The sequence below is a fragment of the Puma concolor genome, chromosome D4, assembly GCF_028749965.1.
Source record: "Puma concolor isolate L17-30 chromosome D4, mPumCon1.1.hap2, whole genome shotgun sequence".
In the NCBI taxonomy this organism is placed as follows: Eukaryota; Metazoa; Chordata; class Mammalia; order Carnivora; family Felidae; genus Puma; species Puma concolor.
Window position 1 is genome coordinate 64,266,895 of NC_141679.1, and position 24,268 is coordinate 64,291,162.

The following is a 24,268-nucleotide window of genomic DNA, read 5'->3' on the forward strand; positions in this document are numbered from 1 at the left end:
AGCCGAAGTCGGACGCTCAACTGACTGAGCCACCCAGATGCCCCTAAACCGAACATAGTTAATGAGAATCTCAGATACTATTGCTGTAATTTGAACAGCATTTCTTCTGCACTTGAGAATATTGCATATAGAAGAAAATGGAAATTCAGACATTTACTCATCAAAATAGCATCACATTTAAATATAAGACAAACTTGTGTTATTGCAAATTCCTATAGGAATGGGCACTCTTCAAGTGAAGGTAGGAGTCATTCAAATATCATGGTGAGTTCTAGTAGAGGTAATGGCCTGGTTTGTACCACAAGACACATGTAACAGTGCATTTCGTCACATCCTTCAAAGTAAGGCTTTATGAAGCATCAACAGGGGCGCCTGGGTGGCGCAGTCGGTTAAGCGTCCGACTTCAGCCAGGTCACGATCTCGCGGTCCGTGAGTTCGAGCCCCGCGTCGGGCTCTGGGCTGATGGCTCAGAGCCTGGAGCCTGTTTCCGATTCTGTGTCTCCCTCTCTCTCTGCCCCTCCCCCGTTCATGCTCTGTCTCTCTCTGTCCCAAAAATAAATAAAAACGTTGAAAAAAAAATGTAAAAAAAAAAAAAAAAAAAAAAATGAAGCATCAACATTATCAGCACTTTTTCCCTTACCTCAGTGACAGCAAAGCTTCTCTTTCCACAGGGAACCACCTTGTACCACTTGTCATGCAGCACATCCATGAACCCATGAGACTTGTACTGACTGATTAGCTCGGATATATTGGACGTCAGTGGAGAGTTGGGTGGAAGACCAATGCCATATCCTAGAAGAAAATATAATCTCAGATCAGCTTTTCGCCTGAGAGGTGCCTAAGAGGTTGCCACCACAATTGTGTGATGTTGCCATCAGACCTGGTAACAAGGGTAGGGTGAGCTTTCACTATCTTTCCTTCAAAGGACTCAGAGATGTCCAAGGTATGATTACCTTGGATCTGCTGCCTTTCTGAGAAGGAGAGGAGTCTGGAAAGGAGAGGAATGGGCTGCACACTGTGTTCTAGCGGCACATTGTATTCCAAGGCCTTCTGCCCCTGCCTTCAAGGTAATTTTTTTTAATGTTTATTTATTTTTGAGAGAGAGAACAGGAGAGGGGCAAAGAGAGAGGGAGACACAGAATCCAAAGCAGGATCCAGGCTCTGAGCTGTCAGCACAGAGCCTGACGTGGGGCTCGAACTCATGAACTGTGAGATCATGACCTGAGACGAAGTCAGACATTTAACTGACTGAGACACCCAGGCACCCCTACCCTTCAAGGTAATTTTGAGAAGCTATCTTTGAGGCCTTTACCAGGGCTAGGACTCCCTATCCACCTCTCCTAAACCCCTCCTCTGAACCTTGAACACACAAAATTGGATTAATTACTATCTCTTGTTTATGGCATTTTCTTATCATTGGTCACTTTTGTTAGTTTATTAATAAGGAGACCATGTAAGCATAGAATATAGCATGAGCACTGAAACATCCACAAAAACATGTCAAAAAAAGAGAGAGAGAGAGAGAGAGAGAGAGAGAGAGTCTGGTAATACCAAGTGTTGGAGAAGATGTAGGTCAGTAAGATGTAGGTCACTTACATGTTGCTTCTGTGAATACAAACTGATATAACCATTTTGGAAAATAGTTTGCTATTATTTTGTATAGTTAAACATTTACATGCTCTAACATGAGCAATTTTATGTACATTCCTAAAGAGCTCCTCCACAACCACATGGGAATATGTACCAGAATGTTCCTAGAGGCACTGTATGTAATAGCAAAAACTGGAAACAACCCAAATGTTTTTAAAAAATATTTATTTATTTTTGAGACAGAGGCAGAGTGTTCAAGAGGGGGAGAGGAGCAGAGAGACAGAGGGAGCCAGAGGATAGATGTGGGGCTCCAACTCACGAACAGTGAGATCATGACCTGAAGGGAAGTCAGAAACCTAACCAACTGAGCCACTCAGGTGCCCCCCAAATTTTCTTTGACAAGAGAATGAATAAATAAATTGTGGAATGTTTACACAATTGTAGTATTATACAGTGTGAAACATATAAACTAGAACTGCATGGGATAATATGGATGATTTCTAGCAATACTGAATAAGAAAGATCAGTCCCAGAAGATTCCAGCATGATTCCATTGTGTAAATGTAAACACATTCACAACAAAACAGTCTATTTTTAGGAATTCGTATGTATGTGGCAAAAGTATAGTTAGAAGAAAATCAAGGAAATGATAAGCCAAATATCCAGGACAGTGGTTATTTAAGGCAAGAGAGGCAGGGGGGAAGACTAAGGAGGAGCAAAAAGGTGGATGTAATGTGTTGTCAGAGTTTTATTTATCAGCATGGACTCTGTATTCTCACTCTGTGCGGCTTTACTTCCCTTCCAAGCTATTAATTCACTGTTTTTTTCTTTGATGAACCATGTGAAAAAGCTAATTAACTACATTTTGTCTTTAACTATTGGACAGCATGGTCAAAAAAAGATGTTTTGCCCTCAGGATGATTGAGGAAGATAAATTAAAGGTACAGCTAGCTCTTTTTTCACCGATAAAGACTAAAATGCTGTCAAGAATTCAAAGATGCTTCATGAAAACAAACGCTCGCTATAATTATTCCATCCTACAATTTATTTCCAAGGACATTAGCTTTTGTTGTTGTTTTTTTATTGTGGATACACAAATCCTTTTTTAAAAAAATGAGGCTTGAGATACGTTTATAACCAATAAAAGACAAAAAAAAATAATGCAGAAAAAATTTGAGTTTTAAAGAGCTGTATGGTGTTTTTCCCCTGATAATTTTGTTTGTTCCCTAACAATGGCAAGTTAAGGAAATGATGACAATGTCAAGAGCATGATTAGAATTTTCCATCCAAAAAGCTATTTTGAGTGTCTACTTTGTGCCTAGTAGTTTTGGTTTGAAAAGCAAGACTGACAAGAAAAGACTTTAAATAGGCAGCCTGTTCTTCTGCTGATGTTATCATTAAATAACATTTTTTTATAATAGGTAACTATAAGGAAGTAAGCAGTTTTCTTTAGAAATTTTTATTATAATGAATGCTATTGACAACTCAGTTGTACATTCACTCACTCAGCCCTTATTTACATGTCAGACACAATAATGGTCAAGTGTCTAATAACATTCAATGACTGACTGACTCATGCAATCATTCATTCACTCATTCATTCACTGAACAAATATTTGAGTGAATAAGCACTGTGTTCAGTGGTCAGGATTCAGCAGTGAGCAAGGCAGATATAGTCCCTGCAGTCATTGAGTATGTACCTTAACAGGGAGATAGTTTTCACTGCACCATGTAATGATTATACCATTACAAGTGAGATAAATGCCATGAGAGAGAACTGGGGCATATACAACATATAGCAGGAGGAATTGGAACTGTCTGGTAGAAATGGCTTGATGGTCAGGGTAAGTAGGCCAGGTTTGCTGAATATTACTGTATTTTCCCTGAGGCAGTAATTTTCCATGACAATTTCTAATGTGAATTGAGAGATGACTATATACCATGTTCTCTAATAAACTTTTTACGTACCTTACCCCATTTTGCGCTTCATGCACTAGATGAATACTGTAGACTATGGTATACAGTTCAGTTAAATCACTCTGGAATTTAATAACAAGAACTAGAACATATTAAGCCCTACTGTGTACCAGATAATATTCCATATGTGTCTAGCCCTTATATGAACTTACGGCACAATACATATTACTTAGAGACTTAAAGATTGAGTAAGTAAACTGCCCGAGGTGACAGAGCTCATAGTTGTCAAAGCTAGCATTTGAAAGTAGGTCTGTCTGAGTGCAAAACCAATGCTCTTTCCATTGTGTCCAGGACAGCATGTGAGCAAGACAAGAGAATACATGGCTTATTTCCTCTTCAACACAGGCCCTATCACTACAGTCATATTGATGTCAACTCCCCAAACCAGGCAATTCAGTAAAAAAACACAATCATCTAAACTGGTGGCTTGTTTTTAGCAGACACAAGTATATATTATTCATAAGCAGATTTTGTTTATAAACTTTTCAATAAATTGTGTAAATATAGCATAAGCACAGCCCTAATAGGTATGTGATTGTACCTATATGAGGGAATTAATTAGCAAGGACACTCCCTGACTATATTGTTTCTCCTAAAAATCTTCTCAAAGCCAACAACTGCAGCCTAGGTTAGTGTAATAATGGCAGAACTGTTTTCAGTTCTCATTTGATAAGCATTTGTTGCACACCTATTCATCTGTTCATTAATTCCACAAACGTGTTGAATGCTTATTCTGTGCCGGATATTCTGCCAAGGGCTGTGGAGACTTCCAAGTTAAGTCAGACACTAATTCTATCCTCATGAAGCTCATGGTGGTAAGGGGGAGAGGAGACAGACATAAATAAGTACATAATGTGGTAGAAAGTTATAGGACTTTTCTGGAAGACAAGGTAGATGATGCATAAATTCAACAAGGTAAAATATAAAAACCAGATGCGATGAGGAGGATGGATGAAACTCTATGGAGTTCAGAGGAATGCGATCTTGCTACCAGATGAGAAGGGTAAGAGGAGGCATCTTAGACTGATTCTTGATAGTGGCATTTGGGGTAGATGAAACAAAAGACATGATGTAAAATTTAAAAAGCTGAAATTAATACTTACGATGAATCTACATATTTTAAGAATAGTTTTTTGGCACTACAACAGAAGTATTAAAAACGCCTTGGGGAAAAAGCTATGTTGAATTTGCAGAGAGACATTTATAAAAAATTATTACATAGGAAATAATAAATATTAAATCACCCTATTCCATCATGTCAATTTGCAATTGACTGCTAAAAATAGATTACTGTCCTTTTTAATTTTCTATTTTAATATGGATATTGAGTATTGGCATTTAAATGATTATTGGCATTAATAATAATTATGAACCAATTAAAACAAACTATGCATACAGAACAAAGGGAGAAATAGGAAAAAAGTTAGTGGTGATTAGAAGAGGTATTTGTTAAAAGACATAAAAATCCACTTTATTCAGAAACATAAAATAGTAAAACCCTGAAGGTTTCATTTCTGTCCTTTTTATCAGTTGCTTTTCAAATTTGATTGTGTTCATTGGTCAAAGAATTCTGATTTTTAAATTGCTGACTCAACCTAGCAGCCTGAGTTGCTTTCATTATCATTAGAAACGTGGCTTTGCAATAAAGACGAGGTTGACTATTTTGTGGTTGATGGATGAAGCAAAATGGAATCCTTCAACCCTAAAGATGAAGGCATCAGGCACCCTGGAAATTGGATACAGCTTAATAGCCCAAGAGAACAATTTTCAGAACAGAATCCTGATCTTTTCCCCATGGATAAATCAGCTTTACTCAGCTAAGAGTAGTAGAAATATATTTTGGCTAGCAAATGTATAGTTAGAAATTCACAGACTAAAAGAATCTTCCTGAAATACAGTTGGGAAATAGATATTTTGAAAATGAGATCTTAGATAGGGTTAAAAAGACTTCAGGAAGAAAGGTTAATTCATTTTTGCTGTCTGTCCTTACAATACTGTATTTAGCTACGCTGGGGCAATGGCCATTGAGAAAATAGGTTTCTCTTACCCCCAGAACATCAAAGTGGAGAGAGAAGTGTGTGGGAGAAGTTGAGATATGTGAAGGCTATCTATCCGGAATAATTTTATAGGGAATTGGTCTCAATCTATGAATTCAATATACCGGATGATAATAATTTATTGGGCACTATCTGCTTGTCCATGCTTTACCTGTATTATTTTACTTAACCTTCACAATAGCTCCACTCTAGATGTACTATTCATAAACCCATCATGCAGATGAGGAGCCTGGAGAACAGATGAAATGACCAGACCAATGGGGCACAGTTAGTAACAGCAGCTCTGTTCTAACCCAAGCGCTCAGACTCCGGCACTATATTACGTATCAGCGGAAAGCAAGTAAAGGAACAAACTCAAAAACAGGCAAAGGTCTTTGGCAGAAAGGTCACAAATCATTACTGTGCAGTTCCATTACTCTTTCTTCTCATTTGACCTTTATTGTCAGCTAACTCCAATGCATAAATTTGGGACATGTATTCATTTATCTCAACACTTTCTTCTTTTCCAGAGCACCCTATATGTCTTTGTGTCCCTGATGTGTGGTATTTAATATGACGAAAGGCTTTCCACATGCTTCTGAATTCTTAATAGTTTTGGTTTGCTGTGCTGAGTCCTCAGGAAAAGGTTTCAAAATCAAAGTGAAGCCACTGGCTCACATTTGCCTCAGTTTTACCTTTTAAGCCTAAATAAATGCAGAACGGTGAAGCTGGGAGGGGGAATCAGTAGTCACAAGCAGTTGGTGTGATATCAATACTATATAAAGTGAAGGTACATTCAACATGAAGCAATCCAAGGACTGTTTTCCCTCTTAAGTTCTCAAAGCCATTTAAGCACTTGGGAAAGTAGGTGCAGACTCTCAGGATCCTTTGACGAACTACATCAGTAAGTGAATTAAGTACTTATTTCAGATTTAACCTAATGAGTTACATCATAGGTAATACATCGTCTATTACATACCTGCTATAACACAGTTGATACAGATACATATATATATAAAACATTTCTGTAAGCTAAAAGGGTAAGAATTGGTCATAAATTGCTTTCATGACATTTTTATATAACTATAAGGTCTGATTAATTAATAAGTCCACATCTTTATAAGTTCAGGAAACATATATGTTCTTAAAGCATATATTTTTTAAAATTGCATTGAGAGAAATACTCCCTAAAAAGTTAGAAGATTAATTTTTTTTTTAAAGCAGCAATCAAGACTTTTACTAGTATCTCGATCACACCGTTTTTTGTAACTTATAAGTATCCTCCCTTTGTGTTTTACCAAGTTCTGTTTGTAAGCTGTGAACTTGTTGGCAGGGGCAGTACTGAATTAAATTTTCTGATTTGCACCTTATCCAGACTAAACCAGCAATGTTTTTTTTTTTTCCTTTTAAAATAAACCAACAATGATGAGAATGTTTTCTATTCAAATCTGCAGTCTTTCTGTTCTCTTGCAGAGAGAGCTCTTCATGCGCCATTTTGTCCTCATCCCCTTTGAAAACAATGTGGTATGTGGAGATGATGGGAACTGTAAGACACTAAGTCTCAGGAGCACAGATGGAAATGTAAACAGGAAACCAGTGGGGAGTTAATTGTGTGGCATCTGGCACAGGGGTCTAGCAGAGGCAAAAAGCCATCTCACCACTGTCTTTTGACAAGATAGGGTTGCACCCTGAAGACAAAGGTGGAGAATGGAGTCCTTCATTCTTATGCCCGCTACAAATGATTCATTGTTAGTAGCTGCTAAAGGCAGAAGGGACCTCAATTACCCAGTGCATCTAGGACAGAAAAAAAAAATCTAACATCTCTTCCATATCCCCAGATGCCACAAAAAATGGGATTTTTTTCCATTGTTACGTCAAAATGGGTTTATATAATAAATGTTCTTTTGGTTTCTTGCTTTTCTTTTTCTTTTCTTTTTTTCTTTTCTTTTCTTTTTTTTTTCAGACTTTGCTATTTCAGATTGTAGTTTTAAGAGAAGACAACTACCACTAAATCTCTCTCTTCTTGGGTTCTATCCCTGGTTCAGGTGGAGGTCATTTTGCTTGGAGAAAAGATTGATTTCTCTTAGGAGAAGCTTGAAGAAACAGCATCAGCTCTTACATTCTCATTCACCACAAAAACAAAGACTGAAGTAAAAAATTTGCTGATACGTTTAGGGAAGACAGAAACCAACTGTGGCTGAGAAATTGGAATCAGAATAGTTTTGATACACTGGTTAACATAGAGGAAAGAAGAGTTTTCTGGAAATAGGGCTTGTGCACCCCCATGGGACTGTTTCAAGTCAAAGTGTTTTCTGACAAGTGAGCATGGCTGTCTTGAGAGCCAGCATGTACTGTCAGAGAAGGGAAGCTGGGAATTGGGAGATGTGAAATTTGCTGGTTCAAACTATCAGCTCCATGTATCAACTGCTGTCCAGAATGAAAGGAGAGACTGACAAAGCAATCCTTCTTTGGTTCTGAAGTTTGACTGATTGGTTGATCACGTTGGGAGCCAAAATTTGCTGCCAGTGGGGAGAAAGGCAAACCTGAGGTCCCAAAAAAGGTTTTGTTTAGGACTCTTAAAGGTTCCTAAGGTATAGAAGGAGATTTCTTTTTCTATTGTTTTCCCAGCTAGTGGAAAAGCATGTGTTTAGGAACCAGGAGGTTTAGACGATTATTCCAGGATAATCATCTAATTGTGTGATTATGTAAAAATGATGTAATGTCCCTGGATTTTCTTGTGGATAAAACAAGTAGATTGGAGTAAATCAACACTGAGGTCCTTCCAGTTGTAGAATGCAATCATTCTAGTTTCGTGCCGGATTCATTAAAGGATTTGGTCATAAGAAAAAACAGGTTAAATGAAAATTGTTACACTGTCAGCTTGCCACCCCTCTCAGATAATCTGAAGCAACGTCATTTGGGTAACAGCAATGTTTTTTGTTGTTGTTTTTTTAGTAATTGGGCGAATAAATTTTTGTGGGGTAGGTGAAAAATAAATTCCTAAGTTCAGCAACTTAATAGCTAAGTGCTTATGAGTTGAAAATGAAAACAAGGGAAGATGAATAGCATTTTGCCTCTGACTTTTGCGTTTCTGACTTGCGAGGTTGGCAAACTGAGCACATCCTGTGTTAAAGGGAATCGAGAGTGACTGGCTAATACCTTCTATAGCAAATGGCTTCCCCACTGTTAGAAGTTTGCAGTCAGCATCTATTGACACTTCATAATCCAGAAGGGCTTTGTCCATGATGAAGGCGTCTAGTTTCTCTGGATCATTCCTATATTTAAGACCAAGAGAAGAAAAGAGAAAAATGATTCATTAATGGACAGAAAGGTTGACAGCTGGTTTTTGTTTAGGGGACAGAAACCTGGACACAAAGGGCAGCCCAATCTAGGTAGCTGCTGACTCAGCCTGTTGACAACTCCCTGACCCGTAGAGAACAGAGCAGGGGAAACAGATACTCTTCTAAGACAGCATGACATCTTTCCAATGGTTTATCTACCATTTCCTTTTATTACTACTAAATCCAACAACAAAGCCAGAGCAACTGTGAATTAAATGGAAAGGTTCATTTCTCTCTCTTTTTTAAATTAATTTATTTACTTTGAGAAAGAGAGAGAGCACAAGCAGGGGAGGGGTAGAGAGAGAAAGAGGGAGAAAGAATCCCTAGCAGGCTCTGCACTGTTAGCGTGGAGCCTTACACAGGACTTGAACTCATGAACCTTGAGACCATGAGCTGAGCCAAAACTAAGAGCTGGACTCTTAACTGACTGACCACCCAGGTGCCCCACGGTTCATTTCTCTTACATTAACTGAATGACTCCTTTGTGTGAGACATGGTATTTATTATTCTCTGCACCCTGTATCACTCATAATGACTCTGAAGTGGTTGGTATTATCCCATTCTAGCAGATGACAAGGCTCAGAGAGTCAAAGTACAGGTTGCATGCAGGTTGATCCAGGTTACATAGCTAGTAAGTGTTGGAACCAGGTGGTCTCATTAATCAATATATGGAAAATTTTATTTTTTTCTGTTATGATCACTATCATATTCTTCAGAGATCAGACATCATTTCATATTTAGGAATACATATTAAGGAAACACAAATATGAGATCTGGCACTCCTAGGGAAAAGATGGTTGAGGTCTCTTTAAAGCCCATGAGCTAGCATTCAATAAATAGGGAGGGGAAGCACAGGTAATAGATCTCAGTGATCTGCTTTATTAATATACCTCCAGAGAATCACGTTTCACTCCCATCCTAGGAGGTGGTTCAGGCAAGAATCATTTAAGGTAGGTTTCCCTGGCCTGTATCAGTGAATCAGACGTGGACTGGGCTCAAGATGCCAACAGATGCCTTGTGCGTTCTTCATGTGTTCTCCCCATTTTTTGAATGTAGGCACAGAGATGGTGCAGAGGAAGAGGAAGATGTTTGAGCATTGGATGAGTTCCCATTTAGAAAGGAGGCAAGGAAGGAGGAGTTTCCAAAGTAACTATTTACAGTGTATGCAATGACTCTTGTTTTCAGCCACCGCAAATCCTTTTTGGAAAGTTATAGGACATACATCCATTTGAGAAAGGCTTTCCGACCCTCAGGGCTGTCCAACCATTTTGGCAAAGAGAATAGCCCTTCTCTATTCCATCTGGGCTCAGTCATTCCTCTCTTAGAGCCAAAGATGAGTCTATTGGAATTCGGTACAGTGGAGTGGCCTCAAACTCAGAATAGAACATGGCTAGGGCCCATCAAAAATCTAAAAGCAAAAGACACCCATAGACCCCTCTAAGATTCATCAGTGGGAAGGAAGTACATATTTACATGGACACAGAGTAAACAGATCAACTTCCCTTCTTAATGCCAATGAACACTGCTTCCTCTTTTTGCTCTTCCAGGAAGTGAACAGCTTATTCAAAATGCATTCCTTTTTCTAGGGGTATTGGATTTAAGTCGCAATGAGGACTGTCTTTAACGTTAACCAAAATAAAAAAACATCTCTCAGCTCCACAGCTGTGGGAAGCTTCAGAAAGGGTTGAGGATATGAACTGTCTCCTAGGAGCTAATGATGAGGAACCTTAATGGAATCTTGGCAATAAAATAAAAATCAAGCTGAAAGATGTTTCTCCAATAAAAGTTTTACTGCCACAGAACGAGAATGTACCTTGGGAGCTACACAGCAACAAGTTACCATTTACCAACACTCTGCAAATATTTGAGGTAGCAGTAACAATAGAAAAAAATTGGGGTTCAGTTTTTCTAACCAGTAATTGCTGAGGTCCAGTCTCAGTGGTATCCTTAAATAATTACTCTTGATTGTGGACTGCAAAGTGGAGTTAGTTATGACAGGTGTCTATGGCACAGGAAGGCAAGAAGCAATTAGCTCACAGACTCCCATGGGGCCCTGAATCACTGTGAGGATGTGGCTGGGTGTGATCCAGGTATAAGCAGCTTCTAGACTGGCTGAATCATCCTTACAGTTGGCAGGGCCCCTGGTTGTTTTTCCCATTATAGAATCCTGCTGTCTTTTTGAGAGTTCACTTAATAATACCCACACCACAAAATAATACATACATGACAATAATACATATACTATAGGTGACTCTAGAGGTTGTGTTCTGCAGGTCAGGGCTCTGGGATATTGGGGCGGGGGCGGTAACACAAGGACTGTGGTTTCTTGGAGTCGTGGCCGAGAGCATATCCAGTGACTGGGCCAAAAGTGGAGAGAGAAGCCCAAAGATAAGGAGTCAGAGGGCATTAATGGTAAATTCTGCCTGTATAACAATTTCACCTACCTCCATCAGCGAACCACCTGGGGAGCTTATTAAAATGCAGTTTCTGAGATGGAATCTGACTGTCTGCATTTCTCACAAATTCCCAAGTGCTAACTGGAACATGGATGTTGCTGGAACATGGACTATTCTTTGAGTATCAAGGACCTGCTTTTCTGTTATGGTTCCTAGACTGGCCTGCAGCAGTGATTGGATTCTAGGCACCTGGTTCTAATCCAGACTCTGCCACTTGCTAGTTAGATTACCATGGACAAGTTGCTTCTTTAAGGTCTCAGTGTCTTCATCTGTGCCTGCTTTTATTTATTTATTTATTTATTTAACACCCAAATCAGTTAGCATATAGTGCAACAATGATTTGCTATATATAATCTATATATATAGATTATATTATATATAATTATATATATTATCTATATATAATATAGATATATTATATATAGATTATTATATATATAGCTATATATAATCTATGAGTAGATTCCTTAATGCCCCTTACCCATTTAGCCCATCCCCCACCCACCCCCTCCAGTAACCCTGTTTGTGCTCTATTTAACAGTCTCTTATGTTCTGTCCCCCTCCCTGTTTTTATATTATTTTTGCTTCCTTTATGTTCATCTGTTTTGTATCTTAAAGTCCTCATATGAGTGAAGTCATATGATATTTATCTTTCTCTGATTGACTAATTTCACTTAGCATAATACCCTCTAGTTCCATCCACGTAGTTGCAAATGGCAAGATTTCATTCTTTTTTTTTAAAATTTTTTTAATGTATTTTTATTTATTTTTTGAAGGAGAGAGAGAGAGACAGAGCATGAGCAGGGGAGGAGCAGAGAGAGAGGGAGACACAGAATTAGGAGCAGGCTCTAGGCTCTATGCTTCAGCACAGAGCCCAACACGGGGCTCGAACCCACAAACTGTGAGATCATGACCTGAGCTGAAGTCGGATGCTCAACTGACTGAGCCACCCAGGCGCCCCAAGATTTCATTCTTTTTGATTGCCAAGTAATACTCCATTGTATATATATACCACATCTTCTTTATCCATTCATCCATTGATGGACATTTGGTCTCTTTCCATACTTAGGATATTGTTGACAGTGCTGCTATAAACATTGGGGTGCATGTGCCCCTTCGAAACAGCACCTGTATCCCTTGGATAAATACCTAGTAGTGCAACTGTGGGGTCGTAGGGTAGTTCTATTTTTAATTTTTTGAGAAACCTCCATACTGTTTTCCAGAGCGGCTGTACCAGCTTGCATTCCCACCAGCAGTGCAAAAGAGATCCTCTTTCTCCACATTCTTGCAACATCTGTTGTTGCCTGAGTTGTTAACGTTAGCCATTTTGACAGGTGTGAGGTGGCATCTCATTGTGGTTTCGATTTGTATTTCCGTGATGATGAGTGATGTTGAGCATTTTTTCATGTGTCAGTTGTGTACCTGCTTTTCTAACGAGTTCATCTCTCCAGACTAGAGTGGAGACAACTCTGAGCACCAGGGCCTTCTCAGGTGAAGCTTCCAGAATAAATGAATAGCTTGAGTCAAGTGGACCTGGGGACTGCCACAGTAGTGGCTCCTCTTGCTCTTTCACACTGCCAAAAGAGCCCAGTTTGTCAGATTACTATCTAGCTGGGAGCCACTGCCATCTCCCTGACATCTTACTCTCTCTCTCAGCCATGAATTTGCTTGAACTACAGAAGAGTACTGAAGAAGGGCTGGAAGGCAAAGGAGCACTACACTCTGTGTTACAGATGGACTCTAACATTTTAGTGTTCTTGCAAAACTGATAGTGCCATTTCCTAGTGCTTACACACCCTACAGAATGTTATAAATCTGAGAACCCAAGGCTTCCTCTCTAGACTCTGTAAAAAGTCTGTAAGTAGTTTTAGGGGCCTGTCACCAGAGTTCTTGAGAAACATAAAGCCCTTATGTCCCATGAAGCTATTTATTTATTTCTCTTATTTTTTTATAAAATTAATTTATTCTGGTGGGGAGAGAGAGAAAGAGAGAGAATGAGCAGGGGAGGGGCAGAGGATCTGAGGTGGGCTCTGCACTGACAGCAGAAAGCCTGATGTGGGGCTTGAACTCACAAACTCTAAGATCATGACCTGAGCTGAAGTCAGATGCTTAACTGACTGAGCCACCCAGGTGCCCCTGTTTCCCTTCTTCCTTAAAAGAGAATTTGAAGTGGCAAGTCCCTTCATCCATTGGGAGGATTACTGTGGTTGACCATAGATAAACCAGTTTCCTGGGCAGCACAATTTTAGGGGTTGGAGGCTTGAATGTATGTCATTGTCCTGAGACCATCAGGCACAAGGGAGATGGGACTGCTCACCCTCATGCTGTGGTGCCTATCAGGAGCCATTCATCCCCTTCTCCCAGGCAGACTACATGAGCGAATCCCTAACTGCACCATCCTCCTTTGCATTCAGCTTCGTTGAATTACAGGCTCTGATAATCTGCCATGGCAATGTGATTGCTCTTGATTGCTTCTCATAAATTCTGATGAGAAGAATGCAGGCATGGGAATCATTGCCTTTTATCTTATTTCCTTTCTACAGGAAATCTCTAAGATAAATTCCATTTCCTTATGGCCAAAGGAGACAGTCCATGGGCTTAGAGATTCACCGTGCAGGGAAGGGTTGCCTTGGGACACTTTATCCTCTGGCCACATTCCCTGACTGTTTGATCATTTCAGCACCATTGTTTCCTCGGTGATGTCAAGCCAACATTTACTTCCCCCACCATCTGCTACGCTAATGACCCCACTGGCACTTTGAGCAAAGCTACTGCCAACTGGGGACTATGCAGGTAACTAGTAATCTAGGTCACATAATTAAATGCACACTATTCCATACTGCCTTCTCAATCTCACACAGTGTGAGGCATTACTGAACACAAAGTGGGTATATTTAGCTGTCATTTTAAAAAACCAACACATACTATATATTGGTAGCTAAGATTTCTCTTTCAGTAAGAACTTTTTGAACCCAAGAGGTTGACACTCACTTCAAAAACTCCACTCCATCAGGGGTAGCTGGGACGTTGTACCTTCTCATATACTCATGCATCTCTGGGAAGCTTTGCCTCACATAATCTTCAGCACTGCTTTCCCGGACAGTTCCAAAGCGGAAGCCTTGAGAGGGATGATGTAGCTATGAGGGAGGGAAAAAAAAAAAAGATATTTAATATAAATTATTCTTAGAATTGTTTTCAAAATTTTCTTCTTCCATCATTCTTTGGGACCTAATAGTGATTTAGAATTTTCCAAACACACATCGTCATTAACATGTACATAGAAATGTGCAGATACGTACCTGCTCTTTCATATCCTAGCTATCACATAAGTAATTGTTCCAACTTCAGAAGCAAATGTATGGAAACAATGGACATAAAACAATTTTTTACTTTATGTTGAGAACCTATCAAAATTCTTCAGACACTGTATAAACTTGCATGTGGAGTCAGCCTATTATAAATTGCATATCAGACAAAGGTATAAAGATAATAAATTAAAGGTTGTGCTCCTTGGTTAGAACTACACAAAGGCCAAGATAAAACCTTGCATCCTGAGGGGTGCCTGGGTGGCTCAGTTGATTAAGCGTCTGACTTTGGCTCAGGTCAAGATCTCACGGTTCGTGGGTTCAAGCCCTGCGTTGAGCTCCGTGCTGGCAGCTCAGAGCCCAGAGGATGCTTCGGATTCTGTGTCTCCCTCTCTCTCTGGCCATCTCCTGCTCATGCTCTGTCTCTCTCTCAAAAATAAATAAATGTTAAAAAAATTTTTAACAACAACAACAACAACAACAACAACAACAACAACAAACCCTTGGATCTTGAGATTGAAATATGCCCGATCCAAAGCAGTGAATACATCTGTTTATCTGTTTTATGCTATATTTTAGGTTTGTTGAATTTATATTTGGTATAATTATGAAATTATCTCTTTCCTTTAGATAACTGTATTTTTCAGTGCTGAATCATGCTGTATACTTGCTCAAATGGAATGGGATGTGCGACAGTTAGGAGCCACAGAGGATAAGGGGAGCAGGGGTAGACACACTATTAATAGTTCTCACACTAATATAGTGCACAACCTTGCAGTGGGGAGAAGTAGCACCCTGGGAGCTCTGCAGAGGCTTTCTGTCACCAAGGATAATAAAGATACAGCACGTGCAACACTATTTTTCATGAAAGTTGTACAGAGGTATTAATGCAGCATCTAAATTTAAGATTATTTCCAATATAAGATTGAACTGGGATTGGGCCACGTTATAAAAATAGTTGAATATCCTGTAGTCAGCAGTATTTTAGAGATGATACTTCTCCACAACTGTTAAATTATAGTTCCCGTACTTTGTGTTCTGCTTCATGTTAACATATTTGATATTATTGATTCTGACATGAAGTCCTGGGACAGGAATCCATGGTTGGGCTTCATGAAGTTTATAAAACTCCTGAAATTGTAGGCAGCATTTTATTTTATTTTTTTAATAATTTTTTAATGTTTATTTATTTTTGAGAAACAGAGAGACAAAGCACTAGCGGGCGAGGGGCAGAGAGAGAGGGAGACACAGAATCTGAAGCAGGATCTGGGCTCTGAGCTGTCAGCACAGAGCCCAACATGGGGCTCGAACCCACGAGCCGTGAGATCATGACCTGAGCCAAAGTTGATTGCTTTACTGACTGAACCACCCAGGTGCCCCAGGCAGCATTTTATTTAAATAGGTAATTTTCTTTGATGAAGAAAATAATACAGTTTCTTTTTTTTTTTAAAGTTTATTTTGAGAGCCAGAGAAAGAGAAAGAGAGAGAACACAAGCAGGGAAGGGGTAGAGAGAGAGAATACCAAGCAGGCTCCACATTGTCAGTACAGAGGCCCACATGGGGCTTGAACTCATGAACCATGAGATCAAGACTTGAGCAGAAATAAAGAGTTGGACAGTTGACCAACTGAGCCACCCAGGCACCCCTCTTTTTTTTTTTGTTTACAGTTTTATTTATTTTTTAATAAATTAGGCTTTCAAGTTGTCAATAATGCCAAAAGGTTAAAGACTCACTAAATACGGTAACAACTTATATTTAAGATGAATTAGTTTTGTAACATGATAAAAATCTAACAATATGGCAATAAAATAAATAATAAACAAATTACATGGCCACCCGTATAGGATATAATGCAATGTATAATCATGTTTTAAAGCATATATATATATATATATATATATATATATATATATATATATATATTATTGGAGAGAAAGATCATGAGCTGGGAGAGGGGCAGAGGGAGAGATAGAGATTGAGATCGAGATTAAGAAGGAAAGAGAGAGAGAGAGAGAGAGAGAGGAGAGAGAGAGAGAGAGAGAGAGAGAGAGAGAGAGAGAGAATCTTAAGCAGGCTCCATGCTCACGGAGTTTGACATGGGGCTCAATCCAATGACCCTGGGATCATGAGCTGAGCCCAAATCAAGAGCTGGATGTTCAACCGACTGAATTGCCCTTGAACCACCCAGATGCCCTTGAAGCATATTTAATAAAACAATACAAATGCTCATATGACAAATGGAGAAAAAGCTTTTGTATGGTATGATCAAATTAAATATCTATATAGTTACTTTAAATGTTGTGATCCTCAACATATATCATATATGTTACACACACACACATACACACAGACACACACACACTTTGGAAGAAAATGTATCAAGATACTAACAATGGTCGTCCCATTGTTGGTGAAATTACAGGGGTACTTATTTATTTATAGACTTACAGAAGTATGTCTCATGTCTATAACTAGAGAAAAGTTTATTTTATGATCAGTGAAACAAATTCCTCACTAATTTATTCAACATTTATTGAGGGCCTACTTTGTACAACTTTCAAAGTTATTGGGGCCACAGAGGTAGAAACCTGCAATCATTCCCACATAGGGGAATGTTGTGGTTTATGTTATATTTTGCAGATCCCACTGTTGAGTAGGTGATAAAGCATAAGGCATGTGTTTAATGTAACTGTCCATACACTAAACAAATTCTAATGTTCTCTGCCAGCATAACCTTAATGAGGCACCAACAATAACAGTAGCTAATGTTTACTGAATATTTATTACGTGCCAAACATGTTTTACATGCATTATCTTGTTTATTCCTCATAGCAGCTTCATGAAGGGGGCACTATTATTACTTCCTTAAAAATTTTTTTTTTTTTAACATTTATTCATTTTTTAGAGAGAGAGAGAGAGAGAGTGGAGGAGGGGCAGAGAGAGGGAGACGATAGAATCTGAAGCCCAGTTCTCTGAGCTGTCAGCACAAAGCCTGACTCAGGACTCAAACTCACAAACCGTGAGATCATGACCTGTGCTGAAGTTGGATGCTTAACCAACTGAGTCACCAAGGCGTCCCTATTACTTCCTTTTTAAAGATCAGTGATATGAAGCTTAGAGAAGCAAAGTAACTGGCATAAGATCACACAGTTACAAGCAGAAGGGACTGAGTTAGAACCCAAGCCTGTCTGATTCCGAAGCCCATGCTTAACAGACTGAGCCACCCAGGCGCCCCCCCCCCAACTTTTTTAAATTTTTAAAAAATATTTATTTATTTATTTATTTTTGAGACAGAGAGAGACAGAGGGTCAGAGAGAGAGGGAGACACAGAATCTGAAACAGGCTCCAGGCTCTGAGTTGTCAGCACAGAGCCCGACGCGGGGCTTGAACTCAACGGACCGCGAGGTCATGACCTGAGCAGAAGTCGGCCGCTTAACCGACTGCTGAAGCCCATGCTATTATTAACCTGCCTTGTGGCTCATGACAGCAACTGGAGAGAAGATGCTTATTACAATAAACTCACTAGTCTTTTAAAATATTCTCAGGGCACCTAAGCATCTGACTCTTGATTTCGGCTCAGGTCATAATCTCACACTTCGTGAGTTTAAACCGTCGGGCTCCTAGCTGACAGCACGGAGCCTGCTTGGTATTTTCTCTCTCCCTGCACCTCCCCCACTTGCATGCATGCTCTCTTTCTCAAAATAAATCAATACACATTTAAAATATTCTCCTTAAGCCTTAGGCCCCTCTTGGCATTCTCACAGTTGCAAATTGCAGCCATGTAGCTTGAGCAAGGCAAAGCTAACAGCATTCTGTCTGCTCAACACCTACTCATTTTTTAAGGCCCAGACCAAGTCTTTCTATCTGAAATCTTTGGTCTTAACTAGCTTCACCGTCCTATCTAGAACAAAACCATAAACAGTTTACTCTTTATCTGTGCTGGTATAGCACCTTGCATGTATATAATATGTAGTCTAGCTGTTTATTTAACCATCTTCCACTCTTCTTGTTCATTACTTCCTTTGGTTCTCCCAAGAAACTTATGAGGTATTTTTATTTTCTTCCTTTTATAGATGAAGACACTACTGATTAGATAGTTTGTCATTTGCCCAAGGTCATAGAGCTAGTAAATTTCAGACATGGATTTGAACGTAGGCAGTCTGATGGAAAACAGTGACTTTTTGAACAATTTGAACACTGCTTCTGATACTATGTCATACTGACTCTTGTGTGGCAAGAGTGTGGTCATTACAAAACTTGTGACTTAAGTGCCTGGCGGTGAGCTAAGGGCTCTAAATATTTTTAATTCTCACAATAATCCTGCAAGATTGATGTGATTTTCTTGTTTTACAGATTAAGATGCTGAGGTTTGGGCAGTTAAAGTGACAATCTAATTCTCACAGCTAGCAATTAGCATGACTCAGCCCATGTTCTTCCCCCCCCCCCCCATGTGCAGACTGAGTTTCATTCATTTGCATATCACGGTGACCTATATGACACTTGGCACCCAACAGGTGTGCTATACGTTTGTCAAATTAACTTGCTCTATCACTTCTCTATTTCTCTCCACCTGCCTGACATCTCAGTTCATTCACTTCCCTAACTAGGGAAGTTCATTCACTTCCCTAACTTGCTGCACGCACCACACCCTCCTTCTGTAAGCCCTCACAGTACACAGAATTTTCTTTGCTAGAATCTATCACAGTAGATCACTTCTTAAATTAAATTGGGTGACAGTTTAGTGTCTAGACTTTCAGCTTCTTCACTGGACTGGAAGCTGTGTGTGATAAACATGTGATTAACCACTGTATTCCAATGACTTTCATTGTATAGTTGCTCAATTAAAATGCTTGACCAATGATTGATAACTCTTCTTTGAACCCAGAGTGAAGCGAGGGCTTTGTCGTCCTACTTAGCACAAGAGGGGCTAACAATCTAGCTTACAACTCCAGCTTTCAAAATGAACCCTCCTTTTAAGGTAAAGGGATGTTAGGTCAGTAATTCAATACTTTTGTCTTATATATGAAAAGAATCCCTTTCAGAAGTCCATTTTCGCACATCACTCCGTGTGACAATACTTTTATAGCCTACAAACTGTTTCTAGACAAACTGAGCGCATCAGTGCTTCTTTCCTTCCCATGTTGTGAGAGTCACAAACCAGCAGATCCAAGCTCATATTCCAGCGGAGAACTAGCCCTTTGTGTTTCTTCTTTTCCATGCTTTTGGGTTGCCTTTTGCTAATGGGCTCCTGAATCTGCCTCACGGGGCTCTAATGTCTATGAAGGGAAAGTTCCTTCAACACTAACACAAATAACCAGACTCCAATGGGAGGAAGCATTTTATTAGCCCAACAGAGGCCCTACTCTACTTTGGAGATGTTTTACAAATACTGCCACCTCTCTGGGCCAAGCCACCATCATTTCTGCCCCCTGCATACTTCCTCTCTTCCCCTGCAGTCCAGTCAGAGTAACCTTAGAGCCCAAAGCTGATCATATTACTCACTTGCTTATTAACACCTATCAGTGGCTCCCCATTGCCCTTGGGATAAACTGGCCTCCTCATGAGAACTCCGAGATTCTGCATAACCTTTCTCTGCCTTCTCTTCTCCAGTTTCATGTCCTCACTCTCTTCCTGGTCCTCTAAGCTTTAGTCAGTTCTCTCGGTTCTTCCAACATATACTTTTTGCTTGATCAGAGCTCTTGTCCATAGTCTTCACTCTGCCCAGAATGCTCTTTCTCCTCAACCCAACCTTTCCTTTGTGTAGCTAACTCTTAAACATTGCTTCCCCACAGAAGCTTTCACTGACCCTTAGTCTAGATTAGGCCACCTGTAACACTCTCCCACTATACCCTGCCATAGTACTGATAAAACTTGGAATTATTTGTTCAATGTCTGCTTTTCCTATTAGCTTGTAAGTTTCCACAAGGGCAGGGCCCATGCCTATCTCATTTGTATGGTCACAAGTCGTCAACAAATGTTAGCTACTATTACTGTCATCATCATTATCATCATCATCATCATTATGCAACAAACATAGTGCTTGGCAAACAGCAGATGCCTGACAAAGATTGGTGTCATAAATCACCATTATTAATCTAACATTCTCTTAGGTTAGACACATTACAAACTTGATACTTTCGTCACATTTCATGTTGTCTTTCCCCATAAAAATTATTTTTTTCCTTTTAATTCTTATCTTAATTCTTCTGAAACAATATATTCTTTTTAAATTTCTCCGTGTGCGATTCTAAGGGGAAAACGCAATGGGCTATTCAGCAGTCACAGAATAACGGAATCAGAAAAGGGATCTAAGAATGGATGCAACCAATGGGCCAGCACAGTCCATCCTGTGTGTCCATGCGGTGTGTAATTCAAACAGCCAGGGATGTCAGAAAGCCTGCATCAAGGAGGGAAGATAGAAGTATACAAAGAGCTGGAGCAGCTGAGCTGTGTTACAGCCATCACCAGGAAGTCCCAGAGAGAGAAACATTTCTTTAAAGTTCCAGCTAAATATCTTGCCAGCTCTTCCAGTTCGGTTTATACTTGTTTCAACCTCTTCAGGCCTTGAAGAAATACCAAAGGTTAAACTATCCATCTGTATGTGACCTATTCAGCATTAATGGAACTCTATGCAGAGCCCCTGCATGGAGAATAATCAGATACGCGTTTTGGAGAAAGCAGAGAAGCGCTCAAAACAAAATGGAAGCGAACTCAAGGAATAATCAAGGGGCTGTGTTCAAGAAGATATGATACTTTAGATTGAAGAACAGTCTTCATGGTGGGTATTTTCATTTAAGGTCTACATTGGTATTCTTCTGAGATTGTACTTTAATAAATGGCAGGTAGTCACTATACTTGGTTTAATGTCCTATGGAATTGAGTGGAGAGGGGAATTCTTAACCTGTCCGGTGGAATGGAATAAACTAGTTATTGAGACCATAGCTCCTCCCCATGCCATAATTCTATCCACTTAAAACCTGTGGCCTCTATAATATGGAGTGATCTCAGAATTCAGAGGGGCTTTAAAAGTCACCTACTGTAATCATCCATTGATTTCTGAATCCTTTATAGCAAAGCTAAGCACACCACCTGGAATTACTTTAAGATGTAGATTCTGATTCACTATGTCTAGGTTGGAGCATGAGAGTTTGCATTTCTTTTTCTTTTTTTAATTTTTTTTAACATTTATTTATTTTTGAGAGAGGGAGAGTATGCGCGTGTGCGTACACACACACACACACACACACACACACACACACGAGCGGGGGAAGGGCAGAGAGAGAGAGAGAGAGAGAGAGAGAGAGAGACAGAATCCAAAGCAGGCTCCAGGCTCTGAGCTGTCAGCACAGAGCCTGACACGGGGCTTGAACTCACAAACTGTGAGATCATGACCTGAGCCGAAGTCAGACGCTTAACTGACTGAGCCACCTAGGTACCCCTACCCTTCAAGGTAATTTTGAGAAGTCATGAGATCATGGCCTGAGCTGTGATCAAGAGTCAGACGCTTAACCAACTGAGCCACCCAGGCACCCCAAGAGTCTGCATTTCTAACAAGATCCCAGTTGATGCTGACCCTTGGTTCATGGACCACAGTTGGAGTAGCAAGGCTTTATTTATAACATCACTATTAAGTGCCTATTAAGTCTCTGCTTGGAAGTTTTCAGAGAAAAGGAAATCACTCCTCTTGAAGCCTATCTTCCGTATAGGAGAGATGACTCTATGCCCCACCTAATCAATCTACCCATTCGAATATAATAATAATAACAATAATAATAATAATAACAGTGAATATTTTCATATACTTACTGTATGCTAATACATTTAAATGTAATGAGATTGTTACTTTTATTATTTATTATTACCTCTGAAGGGTTAAGATTCAGGGAGATTCTGCATATTGTGTAAGACCAGCAGAAAGTGATAAATTAAGATTTGAATCTGACTCTGTATGACTTGCAGCTCTCACCCTGTCTAGTACTACATTCTGCTTTTATAGACTTGTGTCATTGTCCAAGTTTTAATTTTAAATAACACATGGAGTTAAAGCTTAACTTTAAATAACACATGCTACAATTTCAAAATCATTTTGGTTATTATAGGTGTGGCCATATAATGTATATTGCAAACTGGACACTTGTTCAAAAGGGGTCACTACTGATTATTACAAAGGAAGAGCACACCCACCAAGACTCCTCCCAGCAAACAGGGATATGTGTTCATGGAGTTATTACTCATGCTCAGAACATCAGAATACAGAAAACTGAGGCTGGAAACAATGTTCCTGAGCCCCGCTCAGTCTCTCTCTAATGTGAATTACTGAGCACACTTTATGTTGTAATTCTTTTTTTCCATGTTAATCCTATTTTCTTCTACGAAAGCTGGGCTCTCCATTTATTTATTTATTTTTTTTAATTTTTTTTTTTTTCTCAACGTTTATTTATTTTTGGGACAGAGAGAGACAGAGCATGAACGGGGGAGGGGCAGAGAGAGGGGGGAGACACAGAATCGGAAACAGGCTCCAGGCTCTGAGCCATCAGCCCAGAGCCCGACGCGGGGCTCGAACTCACGGACCGCGAGATCTTGACCTGGCTGAAGTCAGACGCTTAACCGACTGCGCCACCCAGGCGCCCCATGGGCTCTCCATTTAAATGTAAGGATTTTACTTCCTCTCTTGATTTTTAGTCTGAAGCCGTCTATGTTAGGTCAGCTAATCTCCAGTCAACATCATTCTCTGACATCATGTTTAATTTATATGAGGTTTAGTCCAGGTCCTTCTGACAACCTGAGTCATTGCATCCAAACCCTAACTAGACGTTAGCAAACTATGCTGCATGGCCTAATTCCGGCCTGCTACTTGCTTTTGTAAATCAAGTTTTATTGGAACAAAAGCCGTGCCCTTCATTTACATATTGTCTATAGCTACTCTTGTTCTACAACAGTGGAGTTGAGTAGGTGTGAAAGAGACTATGGTTTCACAAAGCCTCACATATTACTATCTGGCCCAAACAGAAAATGTTTGCCAGCCCAGGGTATAGATAATATTGATCTATTTCATTGATTCCCGTACTTGAAACTTTACTCCATTCTAAAACCCCATCGATCATTTAAGGGATGCCACATTCACAGGTGAATGAACAGAAGTGGGGCTGATAAATCTCTGCAGGCTTCCTGGCGCTGCACAGATTTAGGCTTTAGTTGGACAGCACATCTCACTTCGAGCTGCTTGGAGCATCAATGTCCCGACAGGATGTTCCCGGCAACTACAAGTCCTCTGTGTCTTTTTAGGGCCAGTAATCGAAAAGCTCTGGTCACAGAATTTCAAATTGAAGCATTCGTATGATGCTGGGACTAATTCTGAATTAAATCTTAAATTCCAGGGCAGGTGCCATTGAAGCCGTCTGCACAGGCCTGAAGTTATGAGAATTGGCCAGAGACACACCCAATCACTCTAGCGGAGATGTTTCCTTCATTTCATTCTCTTCTTTGCCACGTGCCTCCAGTCCTCATCCTTTTGATGCAGACTTCATGTAGCTGCTGTTTCATCAAAGCTGCAGGTATTTATG

At 39.8% G+C, this 24,268-nt stretch overlaps 1 protein-coding gene across 1 annotated transcript in view; it reads right to left on the bottom strand.

Moving 5' to 3' along the window:
* Positions 1–24,268, bottom strand: part of GRIN3A (glutamate ionotropic receptor NMDA type subunit 3A) — a 172,213-nt gene that overhangs the window by 44,133 nt on the left and 103,812 nt on the right. The window contains exons 4-6 of the mRNA XM_025924865.2: positions 14,392–14,537; positions 8,763–8,878; positions 641–792 (exon numbers count right to left, since the gene is read on the bottom strand). Coding sequence (XP_025780650.1) covers positions 641–792; positions 8,763–8,878; positions 14,392–14,537 — 414 coding nt within the window. The remainder of the gene's footprint in view (positions 1–640; positions 793–8,762; positions 8,879–14,391; positions 14,538–24,268) is intronic.